Here is a 17,016-nt window from a genome sequence, read left to right as displayed (position 1 = left end):
TATCAGTGGAGAGGACCTGTTCTTATTCGCACAAGACTTTTGTTTCAGGGCTACCACTATGGTCTTGTTTGCATGCTGTCAACTTTGTAAAATAAAGTTGTTGGGTAACCTGTTTGTAATGCAGGGACTGACGCTGCTGATGCTTTACTAGGACATATACAGTGAATGTTAATGCCGTCTTTATGCGTCAGTGAGACTCTCTTGGTCTATTTGTATGCCACACATCTGCTCAGAGCTTCAACATGCATCAATATTCATCTGAACCCCCCCCCCCCCAAAAAAAACAGCATGGTTGCTTTCCCAAATTTTTAATTCTATATTTTTTCTGCGCAGCACAATTCTGTGTTTTTATTATGTGAAATACTTGCTTCAGACAAAAGCATCCAGGTTGTTTGTGTTACTGGAGTCTTGAAAGATGTCATTTTATAGAGTGTATTTTAGTTTACATGCCAAGTCATCTACCAAAGGATGATTTATAACAAGACAATACAAATGAGTTGAAAATTCAATGCTTAACAGTGGACATTGTGCACTGCATTGAGATTTGACTGCACGCATTTCTACCTGCTTCCATCTTACGTGACTCTAATGTTCACAGTATGTTGTGTATCAAAATGTTGAAGAATCATGTAAATCAACTCTAATAGTGTTTGCTGCGTGTCCTGGTGATCAAGAGGTTACTGATGGAAACCATGTCACTGGAAGAGAGTTCAAGTCTCTCTTTACTGTCTACTGTCCAGTAAAAGCAAAAAGATCTTCTTTTTTTTTGCATGCATGCATGCATCTGATCTTTTCTCTGCCTGCATTCCTACAATCCAAAAAACATCATTATTTCACCCAGCCGAAGTGAGGTGAAAATGGCTGCTAGTAAAGAAATGACACAAACTCACAGTACAAAAATAAATGAGACTTTCTGAATGCAATTTCATTATTTGAGTAATTTTATGCAATTTTGCTCGTCACTATTGAAGTGGAAATACAATTTTTAATCCATCACTTTTCCTAGCAACAACTCTAATGTAAAATGCCTGTAAGCCTTAGAGCAGATCTCTCTCTCTAATTATTTATTGATTACAGATTCCTGTAATGACTTTACATGCAAACTCATTAGGATGAGCCCATAATACTTAGGATGCAATCAAATGCCGTCACTTACTGGGCAAAAAATTCCGCCTCAAGTAAGGACTTTGTTTCTTAACATGTGAATGGGCCCATGAATAGAGCATGAGTGCGTTTGATGACACAGAGAAATAAAAAAATATATAAATACAACAGGGGGTCTGCTGCCAGTAAGACTTGGTAATTATGATTTAAATCTGTGCTTCATTTTTCTTTCAGCAGTACCACTGCAACATGTAGTTGAAAGAAATGGGAACATGCCTTTGAATAAGCAGCAGAGGATATCATGCTTTTTTCTTTAGAAGACAGCAGGCAGTCCAGTCTTTTCAGTATCAGCCTGATGGTGACAGCAGTTAGCAGTAGGGTGTAGGGCTAATGGGGATTCAAGGATTTGAGGAAACATATGAGCAAGCGCAGACCATGAGTTTACCATGGCATAGTCCAACATACCCACTGAAGCTGAGTAAACACTGTGTGTTATGTACCAGTGCCATAGCAGCCTAGTTGGTAGGAATGAGATTTCAATATGGATTCACATAGCCAGAAACAAGGCCGCCAGGATGTGCTGCTTTTAAATCAATAATGTCATACACCAGCAGAGCAGGAGGAACTAGAAATAACAGAAAAATGATCAACAGTGGATCAACTGTGGCTGTGTGTTTTCGCACTTTCCATTTATATCCTGGCACTTACACATATAGGAAATATATCTCAGCTGCATCTGACCCTTCAGTGTTCCCATCATGTTTGTCATTAATGCTTAATGCTCATTAATTTTGCACATTTGTAAAACAGTACTTTATGTTTGCTAATATCCACTAAGTAGCAATTAGATAACTGAAGCTGAAAGCACAGTAAGTAAAAAATTCATGACAGTTGGTGGACGGATTGGTGGATATGCACATATTTTGGGATTGTTCTGTCGAGCTAATGTTAAAGGAAGAGTTCAACATGCTGAGGAAATCTGCTTATTTACTTTCTTGCTGAGAATTAGAAGAGGAGATGGTCAACATACAGAAGGAAATGGTTAGTCGGGCTCTGTCCAAAGGTAACATCTGCAAACTTCAGGGTGACAAGAAGATTCCAGGACCTTCTGTTTTTACACTTATATGGAAACAAGACATTATGTGTTAATTAGTGTGCTTTAAGTATGCTGGTTGGGCTGATTTGGTTTCCTTTGTTGCTAGTCTTTGTACCAAGCTCAGCTAACTGGTAGCTTTATATCTAAAGTACAGAGTGGTACTGATTTTTCATCTAACTCTCCACAAGAACAAACAAGGGGGTCACCCAAAATGTGCTTTAAATGACCACTGAACAGCACAAAACAGCCCTCGGACGAAAAGACACACAGACCTCTTATGCCAGGAACAGAGCAGCTATGGTACTCAACTGATGGTGATTAGCTCTTTTCAGCTGGGAATGACAGGCGCAAGTGGCACGCTATAGTCTTAACATGTGACTTAGACCCCACATGCTGAGATTACACTAGAACACAGTGAAAGCTGTGTGACGCTTTTTGTGAAATCACGTTTCAGCGATTAAATTTAATGCAACGCTTTGACCACATCATCACTTACCAAAGAAGCAGTAGATGATTCCAAAGAGGCAGCACATGGAGCAGACCACTGAGGGCACGATCTCATATCTCCTCTCAATCTCCTGGTCACACCTCAGCCCCACCTCAGCCAATCCCAGCAGTTGGGCGGTGGAAGTCATGTTGACTGAGGGGACGGGGGGGCGACGTTCAGGAGGGCCGAGGTGAGGGATGGATGGGATATGTAGGGATGACTGGGTCAGCGGGCCTCACCCATTGAAACGTGTCTGCCTACAACCAGGAGGCATGGAGAGAAAGAGTGATGGAGAGAGAGGGCGGGAGTGAGGATGAATGAGAGAAAGAGAAGACAGAGGACACAGCGATTATTGATTGCTCATTTTAAGCACATGTCTGTGAGTGCTGACAGAGCAGTAAGCATGCACAACAATGTTGAAAAAAGAAACCTCTCAGCACAGCCACTCTAACAACAACTGCTGCAGATGTAATGCATGCATGATAATAAAAAAAAGCAATTCAGCCACTACCATTCACTTGGATCTACGGTAAAGAGGTTGCAATGAATTGTTTGACAGTACTTGTAGCAGATGATTCTGAGCACAAACAGCGGTTTCCATGGGGAGATCAACAGAATGCATTTGCCTACATTTGCATGTTGTGGGGAATTGTGGCACGAGACTTTGAGCTTTGTATTTGTGCAACAAAGCTAAAGTTTTTCAGGAGGATAAAAACCAAACCCCTTAAGCATTTGCATGTATAATTATTCCTGATCTGCTGCTGCTCTCATCACTCACTGCTGTATTGTCAAGGTGCAAAACTGTAACGTCATAACTTCCTAGTAGTAGTAGTAGTGTTTCACTATTGCTATGAAACATTCATCAGGAATAGAAATACTAGAGTGGTAGAAGAATTGATTTTTCATGCTGCAAATGATGAATACAATGTAGTTTCTACTGGGGTTTAGAGGGATTCACAAGGTGAAGACGTCCTGAGAATTAACCCAGAATTGAATTTCCAATTTTCCAAGGTTGCACTTGAATGAAGCAATTACAATATAAAGGTGATAGTACTGGAATGTATGCTTAAGCCTAAAAACAAGATTAAAACATAAGCAACTGAAGAGCCTGACTTGGTTTTAGGATAGTAGGAAGTCAGGAAGAAAAACTCCTGAGACATATGTGGATCTATGAGAGCAGCATACAAGCAAAACCTTGCATGAGATGAACAAAAGAAGACTCCTTTCAATTTAGGATACAAACGACAAGAGCAACAGCGGAAACACACTGAATCAAATGAAGAACAAAACTGAGGACTGCGTACATACATTGTATTTATTAACCTATTCAAACATAAAAACTTAATGTAAAAGCATGGTTATAGTGCACCAATAATTCAGTGTGATTATCTACAGTAGCTTTAATTGGACTCCACTGGCCAAATTTAATTAACTTGGATTTCTAAATGTTGCCATTGGGCAAATGGAGCTTTCAATGTTACTTTTTCACTTATAAGCAATAACTGATTTCCCAATTCATTTTATGTACCCAGTGAGTAATGCACATTATATCCTTTCACCTAATGAGATGTTTTGTAGTAATGTAATGTCACAAAATACAGCCCACTATTGGCAACTTCATTCTTAATTGATCTCCTTGTGTCTTCTGGTGACCCAGAGGACATTAATTAGATCAGATACGCTGCTCGGAGATGCCAGTCTTTTCCTTTTTTCTTAGAAGATGAAAATGTGCCTGGGGCATCAACTGTGGGGCCTTTCTGGTCGCATCTGTGCCATCAGCTAATAAAAGTGATCAAAGCTGGCTGTGTTTCACATATTTCGTGTGAAGATAGCTGAGGGCAAATTCAGCCACCCTTAACATAATAGCATAATGCATAAACTTTGTTTTATTAAGAAAAAACAGCATGAGAATAATTTCTAAAGCACCTTTTCAGTAAATTGGGAACAAAACTCATGTGTTACAGTACAATATGTGTGATTCAAGGATCATAGGCCCATACTGTTAACCACACACTTATTCAGGCACCAAATACCAATGCTTCAATTCATTCTGATGAGACACAAATTAAGACCTTCTCAGTACATAAACTCATTCAGCGGTTGATACCCTCAATTGCATCAATGGCAGTATTTTACTCTGCATCATCATTATCTGATGAAACAAGTACTGCTCTACATCTTTTATGCAGTCATCACGGCTGCTCTCTGTCTCCATCCTGACATCTCTTGCCAAGGCTAAGTCATTCCTGCATAGGTGTAGGCGTGCGCACACACACTTCCTTGAGCTATTCACAGTCTTCACACAAATCTGGTATTTCCATTAGCCATGTGTGACTCCCAATGTCATCTGTATGGACCCGTTCTCCTCCTATTTACTTCTATCGGCATCTACGCTGTCTGTCAGGCGAAGCCCCAGATTTCCGAGGGAACGCGAAACCTTGAAAGTGAGGGCATACTGATGCAGAAATTGTCGTACAATTCATTCGCACTTCGAGTGAGTCTGTACAAAAGTGCATTAGTTGTTCTGTAACCTCTTGCAACCTGCTGCGTCTCCACCTGACAATGGAGACTCTAGTCTCTATAACTAGCTAGTTGGCCTTAATACAGTAATACTACCCCCCAAGCAAACCAGCTTCTTATATTGCTGTTGCAGAATGCACTTAAACCCCTCTGTTGTTTTACAGCCTCTGTGTTACAGGTTGCATATTAAATTTTTACATTCTGTTACTCTGGATCCATGTCGTCCTTCAGGCCACTGCACTTGTCATGTCAGAGTACAGATGACAAACTCACATACTCTCCATCTGCTTCCTGGGTGTACTCTTGAACACACAAATACACAACACAGACTGTACTGTACAAATATACAGACTGTACACACTTACTTGCCTGTCTGATTGCACAGGTGAGGTTAGCCCTTGTTAGCCTACTCTGACTTCTGCTGATGCACTGTGGCACACACAAGAGCAGTGATTTTAAGCCATACACCCCTCTGGAGTGCTCTATATTTAACCTCAAAATCTTTTTTTTTTTTTCCAGTGTGACATGTTGTGTGCTTTGGGGAAGACAAAACTACCCAGAAGTGGGATTCAAGAAGAAACCATAACGTAATATTGTCCAATTCAAGACTAACATTTTGAAATGCAGTGACTGAAAATATAACTTCTACAGTTGTCAGTATAATTCAAATGCAGTGCAATGGCTAACTAGAGTCTCAAACATCTTTGCACTCATATTGGGAGAGAACATCACCAATTGCTCACACAGAATCAGTCAGGGTCTAGCAGCATTCATTTACAATAACTAACTGTGTAACAATGATGGAGGTGAGGCAAGAGCTGAGCGAAGTGAAATTAAAAAGCCGACAGTACACCAAAAAAATCTAATGGCAGAATTAACAACTGACATTCAGCGAGCGATAATATGAATGGGTGCCAGTATCTAATCACTAGAGTGTCTCAATAAATAATTGCTCAAAGTTTCCAGGTGTCAATAAGACATGTCTGCTGCTCTGTTTAATTGCTTTGTAAGCCCCAACCGCAGCATCTTTCATCAGATCTATTCCCATGTCAGCAACCTGAGCCTGTGCCTCTGGGCCTCCCTGTCACTACTAATACGGAAATGAAAGCACTAACACAGATTAAGATGAACTATAAGCTAGTATTTAACATTTTAATGGTACAGTGTAAACAATGCTCCGTGTGGGAGAAGTCAAGACTGCATGACTCAGAGCGAAACAGATGATTAGCATTAATACATGGTGTCTTAATACAGCTGTCTTTAGTGGCAACCATATTTTGTATACAAGGTGTAGCATACAAACATGTTAAGCACCATAATAACAACTGCAAAACTATGCTAAGGTAAATCCTAGCCAGTTAGTTACTGCAGGAGAAACTCAGCTGTCTGCTTCATTGATCCCCCTACACATCACACCAGCCTGCTGCCATACACACTTGTAATTCCATGACAACTGATTTTCATTTGCTGAGAGAAAGCTTCTGGAAACAGCTTTTGACAGTATAGATTAGAAACTAGAACATTAGCATTAAGAGAGTGCATGCCTCTGCCAAGACTGCACACTGTCCTAAATTTGAAATAGGAAATGTTAAGAACTACTTCATCTATTTCTGGATCCAAATCATACATGGACTGCATGTGCCAGATTGTTTTCATTCTGTTAAACGTAGTTCAAAAATGCCCAATGCTGCAAGTTAAGAAAAAATAAATAGAAACTTAAATCATAGATATTGGCCCTTGCATCCAGATCTGCAATTTCACACACACACACACACACACACACACACACACACACACACACACACACACACACACACACACACACACACACACACACACACACACACACAAAATAGGTTTCTTTGCATTCAGTGCAGAGTGTGTCAAAAAACCTGAAAAGCAATTGAAGGAATTTCAATTCATAATGTCTGTCTTGGAAAGACGGACTCCTTTGGTTACAAGACTGCAGCTTAGTTACACCTCAGGCACCTGACGCAGGAGAAAGACCCAACTGAGAATGCACGACAAAGGACGCCACCACACTGCCAAGAAGATTCATGACAAAGTGAGAATGTGCCCCGAGGATTTGGTCTCTAAAGCTGCCCTTATTTTCTTTTTCCTTTATCTTTTTTTTGACAATAAATATTCAATTGAGACTGATTGATGGACTTTTCTGCACTGCTCCAGGTGTTATAGTATCTTCAAATGTTGGCTCTGCAGTGATTTGCCAAAAATCTGATAAAGAAAAATTGAAAAACTTCACCCGGTGTGGAAAAATGTCTCAAGGAGGAGATTCTTATTGCAATTTTTCTTTTTGTTTTTGTGTACGTCTCTTTAATCCAAAAGTCCAGAGGCAAATGAATCTCTTTGTAAACAAAGTCATTTATCAATAACAAAAGAAAATAATTCATTAAAAAAAGAGTAAATGATGCTGCTGCTTATGTATCATGTCATCCATCCCAAGTGCTGTCCTGATGTTTACTTACACATCAGCCTTATTCGATGAACTATAATAATCATCCTCATATCGCACCACACGACTCCTCCATCTGAATGTGGATTTCAGATTTTGCTAATTCAGATTCTGTGGTGACCCGACCTCTGCTGAGTGCTACACCCACAGTGGGATGACATGATTAAAAACAGCCCGCACCAATAAGGTCAGAACAAGGAAGAGGGAAAAAAACATATTATCCAACAATGTCACGTCCAGTCTGTTGCTATAACAACCAGTAGCATTACAAGGACTCTGCAAATGGGAGGAAGGGGGGCTGGTCTCCATGGGAATGTGCATGTTGAGAGCCAATCCGTGATGGTTTCTTTGAGGCCCCTGGCAGCAGATGGTCCTGACCTCCGACCCTATTCAGCTAGTGCCTCTTTATAATTCACCAACGCATTAGGGTGAACTGAGTCTACTGAGTAAATCATTGCCAAAAACAGTCCCATCCTCAACGTTTAAGCATTTTCTATGGAGCATAATGGAGTGACTAGTGTGTAGTGAGGTTTAGGTTTATAGAAAGATTAAAGCCAAACGTACAGTGGAATATCTCCACTGTCACTGACGGTAATAACTTGCACTGCAGCGTCCTTCCAAACACTCAGATGTGCTCAGTTTTGCATGTGTGATTCATGCCAACTAGCTATTCAAAAGCAGCCAAAATCATTGTGGGATTATCGTAGTGTGTTCATCCTCAAAAACATGCTGGGAAGACATCATCACACTGCAAATTACTATCAACGCAAGAGAGGAGAGGAGCCCTGTATTACTGTTCCTGTGTGACAGACAGCAATAATAACGGTCACTGTTGGGTGCAAAGACATTATTTGCTTCACTGTGGCACTACATTGCCACAGAAATTGAACTATGGATCGAATCATTACATACATTTTATCAGAGGAAAGTATTTAAATAATGCAGGAAGATCTAAATAAACATACTGTAGGAACAGAAGTCACCGTGCTTCCACTGCACCGAATAACCTGAAAGATTTCATTTTCCATCAGCTCCCCTTGAGAGCTTCAGTATGCAAACTCTGCAGTGAAACTAACATCTAAATGCTGTTTCACAGGCTCGCTTTCCCTCCCCGCTGACAAACGGGGAGCACTGAATCACACCACAGAGCCTCTGACACAAATCACAGTTCACATGATGATTCGCTCAGCCATATCCTTGCTTGCATGCCTCTGTCAGCCCGACAGGCCAATAATGTGAGGTTACATATCAAAACCGCTGGCAGTGTAATAACCTTTCTGCGTGTTGATGTGCTCTCTGTTGGAGTTTTGCTTCTGTTCCTCTCTCCTCCAGATGAGTAGACAGTCTGAGGTCACAGATCAAATCTGAACACTGCCGGCGCTGTAATAAGGCTTTTATGATTTGTTCTGTTGTATACCAGCTCTGGCCTCGGAACTGTGTTTGCCATTCACAGCGTGGCTTCACCTTCACCTCTGTGAGTGTGCTGACCTTTTCAGATCTATGATCTTTAGATCTTTGATCTATGGAAGCAACTGATATAAAAGTTGTCATGAAATGCTGCTGTCCCTGAATGACTGTCACTGTTTATAAAGACTTAATTCTGCACTTGCAGACTAGATTAACACTTCTGCAGCGACAAAAGGGAAACAAATATCGAGCACATATCAAATTTTATTCTGCAGAAACTCAGTGGAATGTGAAGAGAAGTCTTTGCTGTTAAGTGTGTGTGTGTGTGTGTGTGTATGTGTGTGTGCCCATGTATTACTCACGTTGCGGGGACAAAAATCTGTTTACACAGTCACATGCGGGGACAAAATACAGGTCCCCACAATTTAAATCATTACATTTTAGGGTAAAGACTGAGGATAGGGTTACGGGTTAGGTTAGGTTAGGGTAGGTTTGGGGTTAGGAATAGGCAAATAGTGGTTATGGTTATGGTTAGGGTTAGGGTAAGTCTTCAGGAAATGAATGTAAGTCTATGTAATGTCCCCAGAAGTGATGAAAACCCCCTTTTGTGTGTGTGTTTGCATGCGTAAAGCTTTTCCTCCCCAATCATGCTGTGAGAAAAATTATATTTTCTAATCTTCCATTGAAATGTGCAAAGTGACAGTTAGAAAAAAAGAAGGTGATGGGTTTGAAAGTGTTTGTGCCTGTGTGTTTCTCTAGGTGTGTGTGTGTGTGCACGTATGTGTGTCACCATGAATATTTCAGAGGCCCCACACTGAGTGGTGGCGACAGAGCATCACCAGAACGAGGACACACTGCTCTCCAGGGTGGGGATTGGAAGGGTTGGACAGAGAGTGAGAGAGAGGGAGAGAGAGAGAGAGAGGGAGAAAGAAAGAAAGAAAGAAAGAAAGAAAGAAAGAAAGAAAGAAAGAAAGAAAGAAAGAAAGAAAGAAAGAAAGAAAGAAACATATATTCAATAATAGCCTGAGGTCGCTTCCTGCCTTTGCACCATTTGCGAGGCGAGGTGTCATCCTCAACACAACCAAACCTCAGGTCATTTTTGTGGTTCTGTGTGAGGGAAACATAACAAGACAACCAAAGTGATAGTAAGTCAAAGCCCTGGAGGCTACCGTATGGTTCACTCGGAGGAAGGACACATTTTATTGTTAGGACTGTTGATGAAAGTGGTTTTCTCTGACTTCTTGTTTTGTGAAAGTTAAAAACCTGACTGCGATTCGCATTAAGCTCCAATACAAGTACAATACAAAGTTCCAGGGACATGAAGGCACACAGATTGGTTTTGGTTTCAATTGTCCAGGGTTTGAGATATTTCTGTCTGAGAGTTCTGCCCAAACTCCAATACGATGACTGTGAATTGAATTGTCAACAATGCTGTGGCTTTCCTGAAACCTTGGTGTCATTACTCTGGATAATAAACAGACCTTGCTCACTGGAACTACTGTCTAGTGAGGAAACGGTGCCCAGAAAACTCTTGACAGCACGTTCTGTGGATTTTCAGGAGTAATGGGAACAACTTGTTTCTGACAAGTGCTGCTGCTGTTGAATTTTTTAAATGCAGTTTTTCACAGCTATGAGCAACACAAACAAAAATCCATTCACTGTTACTGAATTGGGGTGAAAGCTGAAAAACCATTACATGACTATCCATCTATTTGTCTATATATCTATCAATATAGATAGATATAGACATAGATATACACACATAAATGCATAGATATAGATAAGTGTGTGTTTATGTCTGTCTGTATATCTATCTATAGATATCGATGTTTCTTACCCTCTGAGTGTTTAAAATGGCCAATTGTCTTTCCTAATTCTGGTATGAAGCAGTGATATTGATTTTTAAATGCACAGAATATTAGATTGTGGTTGTAACTGTGGTTGTAATTCTTGCATCAGACAACCTTTGTGGAGGCGAGTTCACTGGGTTATAGGTGGTTATGGTTAGTCTAAGGTAACATATTTCAGAGGTAAACCTTGTTAATACCACTAAAGCTATTACTGAGATATCAGGCCTTTTCCCCTGAGGTCAACAAGATACTACAGCAGTTATCAGATCAAAATTTCAGTTTGTCCTATATTTTAGTTTATGACCAAATACCTGCAAATATAATCCCATCTCAGCTGCGACTCAGCTGTACTTTGTGTTTGGTGCTAATTAGCAAATGCTAACATCAACATGCTAAAATTGTCATTGTGAGTATGCTAAATAAACATATAGCACATAAAGCTCTATCTAATTTATCTGCTGAATGGTCAAGATCATGCGTACTACGAAAACTATAATAATGTAATTACATGAAATAGGACGTGAGTACCTACATAGCCATCCACACACCAACCTCCAGCATATCCTTTCATCAGCACTGAAGGTTGCTGATGAATCTAACATTGCTAAACCAGAACAGCTGTTACTAACACAGAAATGCAGAGAGTCAGTGTTTCTGGGTAGCTGATGTGTAATCCATAGACTGGAATTATCTTCCCATGTTAACAGCCTTTGCATTGTCTGACTCACCATCTGTATAACTCTGCGGATACATATCAGACTTCCTCGCTGTCTGTTTGGCTTTTTATCGCGCCTATCTGTCTGACCGTCCGTGGGCTCGTTCTTCTGTGCTCACTGACAGGCGCAGACACACATCCCAGTAAGATTTAGGATCTTGATTCTTAACAGAGAGACAGTGATAGGTCTTGTCATTGTTACTATCTGTCGGCACCTTTGCTCCTCTGCTCTGTTTCCAGTTTAGGGAAACAGAGAGCGAGAGTTTGCATGTGATAGTGAGTAACAGTGTTGCTGATGTCATGGTTACTAACAGGATGACTGTGTTTCCATCTAGCCCATCTGTCACTGGGGAGACTACTACTGTGTGTGTGCCACTGTGAGAGTGTGTATGTGTGTGTGTTGTCAGAGGAGGGTGTTGTCAGGAAAGCAGAAAGAGACTTGGAGAGTTTGAATCTTCTTAAGATTCAAGGCAGATCTGATATCAAAGAAATATAGCAAAACAGCCCTATCTAGCATCTGTTCTCATGCAGTCTGCTGGAAAACAGACACTGAGGGATTAATTCACAGTGCAATTACTGTTACTCCATTGAGATGTAATGTAAAAATATCTCAGCTCTACCATGTCATCCAAGAGGACAGTGGTTTTTATTCCAATAACGAGCTTGGCAGTGATTTGAAGTGTAGCGCTATAACTGCAGGATCTTAAGAAACGAACGGTGCATGTGCACAGGATGATGTTCTTCACTGTGATAAGATACGCTACGTATGACAGGAATGCAGTAATGTACAACAGTTCTACCATTTAGCACCATTTCCTACAATGGTTACCAACATGTGTGCATTTAAAATGCTGACACAAAGCTAAAACTACAAAATGAATCATTGATTAAGAAGGAAAACATCACACCGTTTCCATCTTCTCGAATGTATTTGCTGGTTTTCTTTGATTTGCATCATTGAAAACTGCATATTTGGGAGGTTTAAAGACAACTACTAAATTCAAGTCCTTGGGCTTTGGAAACATGTGATTATTTTCTGACATTTAATGGACTAAATGATGAATTAACTCACTGACTAATCCATTGATAATGAAGATCGTTTGTTCCAGGCCTCTTTCTCAGCAAGTCAGAGTGTGCAGTTAAACTGGACAGCTTCCCGGTCAGTTGGCATAGTAACCAGAGAGACGTAGACGGCCTTGTTTTTTGTTGGAAATGCCTCCACTGTTTCATCTTTAATTAATGGACTGCTTCGCTGAAACTACTGTACCAGCTACTGTATAAAATCTTCTTGTACAGCAAATACAAGTATCGCAGAAACAGAGTAACTGAATAGTTAACTGATACTGGATGTTGGTGTGTAGAGTCATCTTCTTCTTCCTTCCCCTGATTGCCTCGCTACTCCTTGTTTCAAACTTGCTTTCCTTTCTGCCTATTTCCATCTTTTTTAATTTCAATCGTCACATAACTACAAATTCCAATGTTTCCATAAGCATAGACAAAATGTGACGCGCGATTAAAGACATCACGTAAGAGTTTATGCGCCGCTCAATGCTTACAGACTTTACTTCATCATTTCCTGATCTGCATCCAGATAAGCTCCTGAAGAACTGCCTTTTCTGTATCTGTAAAATAAAGGAAGCCACAGAGAAACGGCTTTGGCCCGGGTCATTTGGTTGCCCGGGTCATTAGGTTTAAATGCACGAGGCTGATTTGTATGGGAGCTGTTAACTTTCTCCTCGCACTCTCCCTCGCTCCCTTTGAGATACACGTCTATTGAGATGTCTGAGTGACCTACAGACCCCTCACACACCCGCCCACACATACAAAAACAAAACAGAGATAGAGAAAAGTATGTCCAGAGACTATTCTGGACGTAACCTCCTCGTCTCCAGCCGCATCAATCCATTCATTTAGCAAACTACTTATAAAGTATGAAGGTGAGCAGAATGTGTTTTGCAGTGCAGTGATTTCAGCTTTATCTTCAGATGTTGCATGTGTACCGTGGGCAGTCTCCCGGCACTTAAAGTGAAGTGAACTGAAGAGTGTGTGTGTTCGTGTGTGTGTATGTGTGTGTGTGTTGGTGGCCTCAGCATTGATCCCCCTCTAAGCCTTGGTCATTCCTTGTGGCCTGAAGGTGAGGTGACAGGGGAGTAAAGAGGCTTTCATCAGATTACAGCTCATTCTCCGTCTTTCACTGTCTCTCTTTCCAGCATCATTTATCTCACGGCTGCTTTCAACCACTCTGCTCTTTCGCTCCCTTTCTCTCTTGCTGAACACTGAACCTGCTCCGAGCCTCAGAATTTGTCACTTTCATGAGCTGGGAGTGACTGTTCAGAACTGTATGACTGCACATCAAAACGAACACTTAAAATGCATGAATGGAAGAACTTTCAGAGCGATCGCTTTTTACAGGAATTTATGTGTACGTTCCTTTTCATTCAAGTAACTGAGGTCAATCGATTTGTCACACAGATGACTAAAGTGGCAACAGAACCATTATGGCTCCATTTCCTACATATTTATTTTCACGCTGCTTGATCATGTTGTTTCTGCTTTCAGCGAGCAGTGAAAGAAAAAGGACGGCCATCACTTTCTCATTACTTTTTCCTCTGGAGGTGTCACAGCTAGTAATAGTGCAAACACCACTGGTGAAAGCAGCATTGAGATTCGTTTACGGAAGTAAACTTAGCAGGTACACAACAAATGATTAAATGCAATCGCAAACACTGGCAGAAGCATTACCAGCAAAATGTGCACAAGTTGTTGAAGCTAAAATACAATGTTATCAATATTATGTTCTTCTATACGAATGGATTCATTCATCATTCATCATCATTATGAATGATGCAATAAAGTGTAAACAGCATTTTAATGCTGTCTCTGGTCGAGGTGGAGCTAATTTAAAAAATGTCATACGCTGTTGGGTAGTTTTATGTCTGGTATAAACCTTCATTATTCTATGCTTATTATAGTTTCTTAACATCACAATCTACAAAGAGCTTGTAACCACAGCTCTTAAATACATTCGTTGGAGCAAAAAGGACAATGTTTGACTCATTTGTTTAAAATTGCAATATTCAAGTAAAGTACATACACCTAAGAATTATAATTGTATATATCTCCTGTGGCTCATACAGGAATGAACACAAACACTCACACAAATACACAGTCCCTCTGTATAAATCTGTCTTCTGTCTTTCACTGTTTCTATTATCCGTGTTGCTCACAGCTCTGTCTCTCTGTAGACTCGTCCTGAATAATTACATTGTTGTTGCTCTGTTGACTCAATTTGCTCTATTTATCTGTTGATATTTGCCTGTATTGGCACACACATGTATACACACACACACACTATTAGTATATATGACATTGTTGAATCTCCAATAATGTAACTGATTTCTTGAGCAGATTTGAAGTTAAATTGTTAAAATGTCTGTTAATTCACTATGTATCGCTGAATGAGGTAACACAATGGTGAATGTACTTAAGCCCTACTGATGAAAGTGCTGCAATATTTATATATTTGCAGTATGATGAACTGGGTGTCCTGACAGTCCTGGAAAAAATGCCTTATTAAGTGACTGCTAATGCAAAATTAACATTTCTTACTGCTGCAGCTTCATATTAAAAACATTTAACAGGTGAAACACGAGTTGACTTTCGTTATTAAGTTAACCAGTGTGTTTGCCAGAGAGCTTTGCACTTACTACTATCGTTCATCGACATGTTTCCACAAAGCAAGACGACAGTCGTTTTCAGCATTTCTTGACAGCAGATTGGTTTGAAATATCGCAGGAAGTAATGGAACAAGAAGGAGCAGCCACAGTGAGCTGTTAGATGAAGAGCTGCAGGCGACAGGCTGCAAACCTCCAACTTCTCAGCAAGGTAACGAACCCCTCTCACTGTGTCCTGCTGTCTGCAGACTCATGCTGTGTGCAGTATAAAATCAGATCGTGGTTGCTCACAGAATGAAGGAAGATATGGCCAATTATTTCCTGACTTCTTTATAATTCCAGCTTGTTATAGCTTAATAGCTTGTTTTGCTGCCCCCAGAATTGTGTGACCTGCATTTTTAAACCACATTTGCTGTTAACACCATCAACTACAGGAGTCACCAAACAAACCAGGACTGAAGTCTTTGAGTTCAGTATTAGCCATAATACTCATGAGAATGTCTTTATAGTCAACACGTAGAGCTCATACTGTACACACAACAAAAATACAAACTTCTGCACCTGAAAATACACACACACACACACACACACACCTAAACGCACACATTTTTCAGATATTGTTGGTATCTACAACATAAATGCTGGCAGATGCAGCAGATGTGTCTGCTTACACAGTATGGAGAGAGTGTTTCAGCTACAAGCCAATAAACAGCGTGCGCACACACACACACACACACACACACACACACACACACACACACACACACACACACACACACACACACACACACACACACACACACACACACACACACACACACATGCACACACACACACACCACATTGCCAAAGGGCTTTTACATGCTGTGAGTCAGATCTGGCTGAAACTGGTGGCTCTCAACCTGATGCTGTCCTCATTACACTGATGGCGTCCTGACCGCCATACATTCAGCACATAGAGCTCAGATCATTAAATGTATGTCCAGAGAGCCAATTGGTGAGCTGCACAACAAACAGTAATCTATCTGACCAGTGCTGTGAATGGGGCGTGTGTGGTGTGTGTATGCGTGTGTGAATGCGAATGCGCCGGTGGGAAGGACAGCACTGGTGTGTATTAAGGGGATTAGAATCGACTTCATCCTTTCTCACCCCTCTTCTTTTACACTCACCCTTTCTCGTCTAACTCTTCTCCCCTTTCCTTCCCCCCATCTCTTTCTCCACCCTGACGATTCTTCTTGAAGGCCATTTCCCTCACTTTTGTTTTTTTTAAATATATATTCATCTGAATCCCTTACTTGTTATAAATCATAACCCTGCCCCCTCTACATTTTCCTCCCTCCTGCTCTCTCTTTTCACTTCACTCTTTATATTTATTGCTCTAATAACTCCCCATTTTCACTCACAGTCCTTCCTCACTCATTCTTTGTCCGCCCTCTTTTAACCTCCCATCCATCTTTCTCTTTAATATATAACAAAAACAGTGAGGCCTGTTGCAGACTAGCTCTGTCAGACAGAGAAGCCCCTGTAGACGTTTTGTGCTCAGGCTTGAGTCTGACTCTTTTGAGCTTATGTTCACTACACTTACATAACCCATCGTCAAAGCACTGCGCAGTCAGTGCGTAGCAACACAGGCAATGCATGAATTGTATGAATGAAAGTCTCTCTGGTACCCATCCTCACCTCAACTCTG

General features: G+C 40.7%; 1 protein-coding gene across 1 annotated transcript in view; it reads right to left on the bottom strand.

Annotated features, from left to right (window-relative positions):
• The window catches only part of tmem198aa (transmembrane protein 198aa), a 33,409-nt gene that overhangs the window by 13,475 nt on the left and 2,918 nt on the right, over positions 1-17,016 (bottom strand). The window contains exon 2 of the mRNA XM_070976276.1: positions 2,697-2,944. Within this exon, the coding sequence (XP_070832377.1) occupies positions 2,697-2,835 (139 nt within the window). The 5' untranslated portion in view covers positions 2,836-2,944. The remainder of the gene's footprint in view (positions 1-2,696; positions 2,945-17,016) is intronic.

Source organism: Chaetodon trifascialis, chromosome 12 (genome assembly GCF_039877785.1).
Source record: "Chaetodon trifascialis isolate fChaTrf1 chromosome 12, fChaTrf1.hap1, whole genome shotgun sequence".
In the NCBI taxonomy this organism is placed as follows: domain Eukaryota; kingdom Metazoa; phylum Chordata; class Actinopteri; order Chaetodontiformes; family Chaetodontidae; genus Chaetodon; species Chaetodon trifascialis.
Note: the sequence above shows the minus strand (reverse complement) of the source record. Positions and strands in the feature narration are given on the sequence as shown.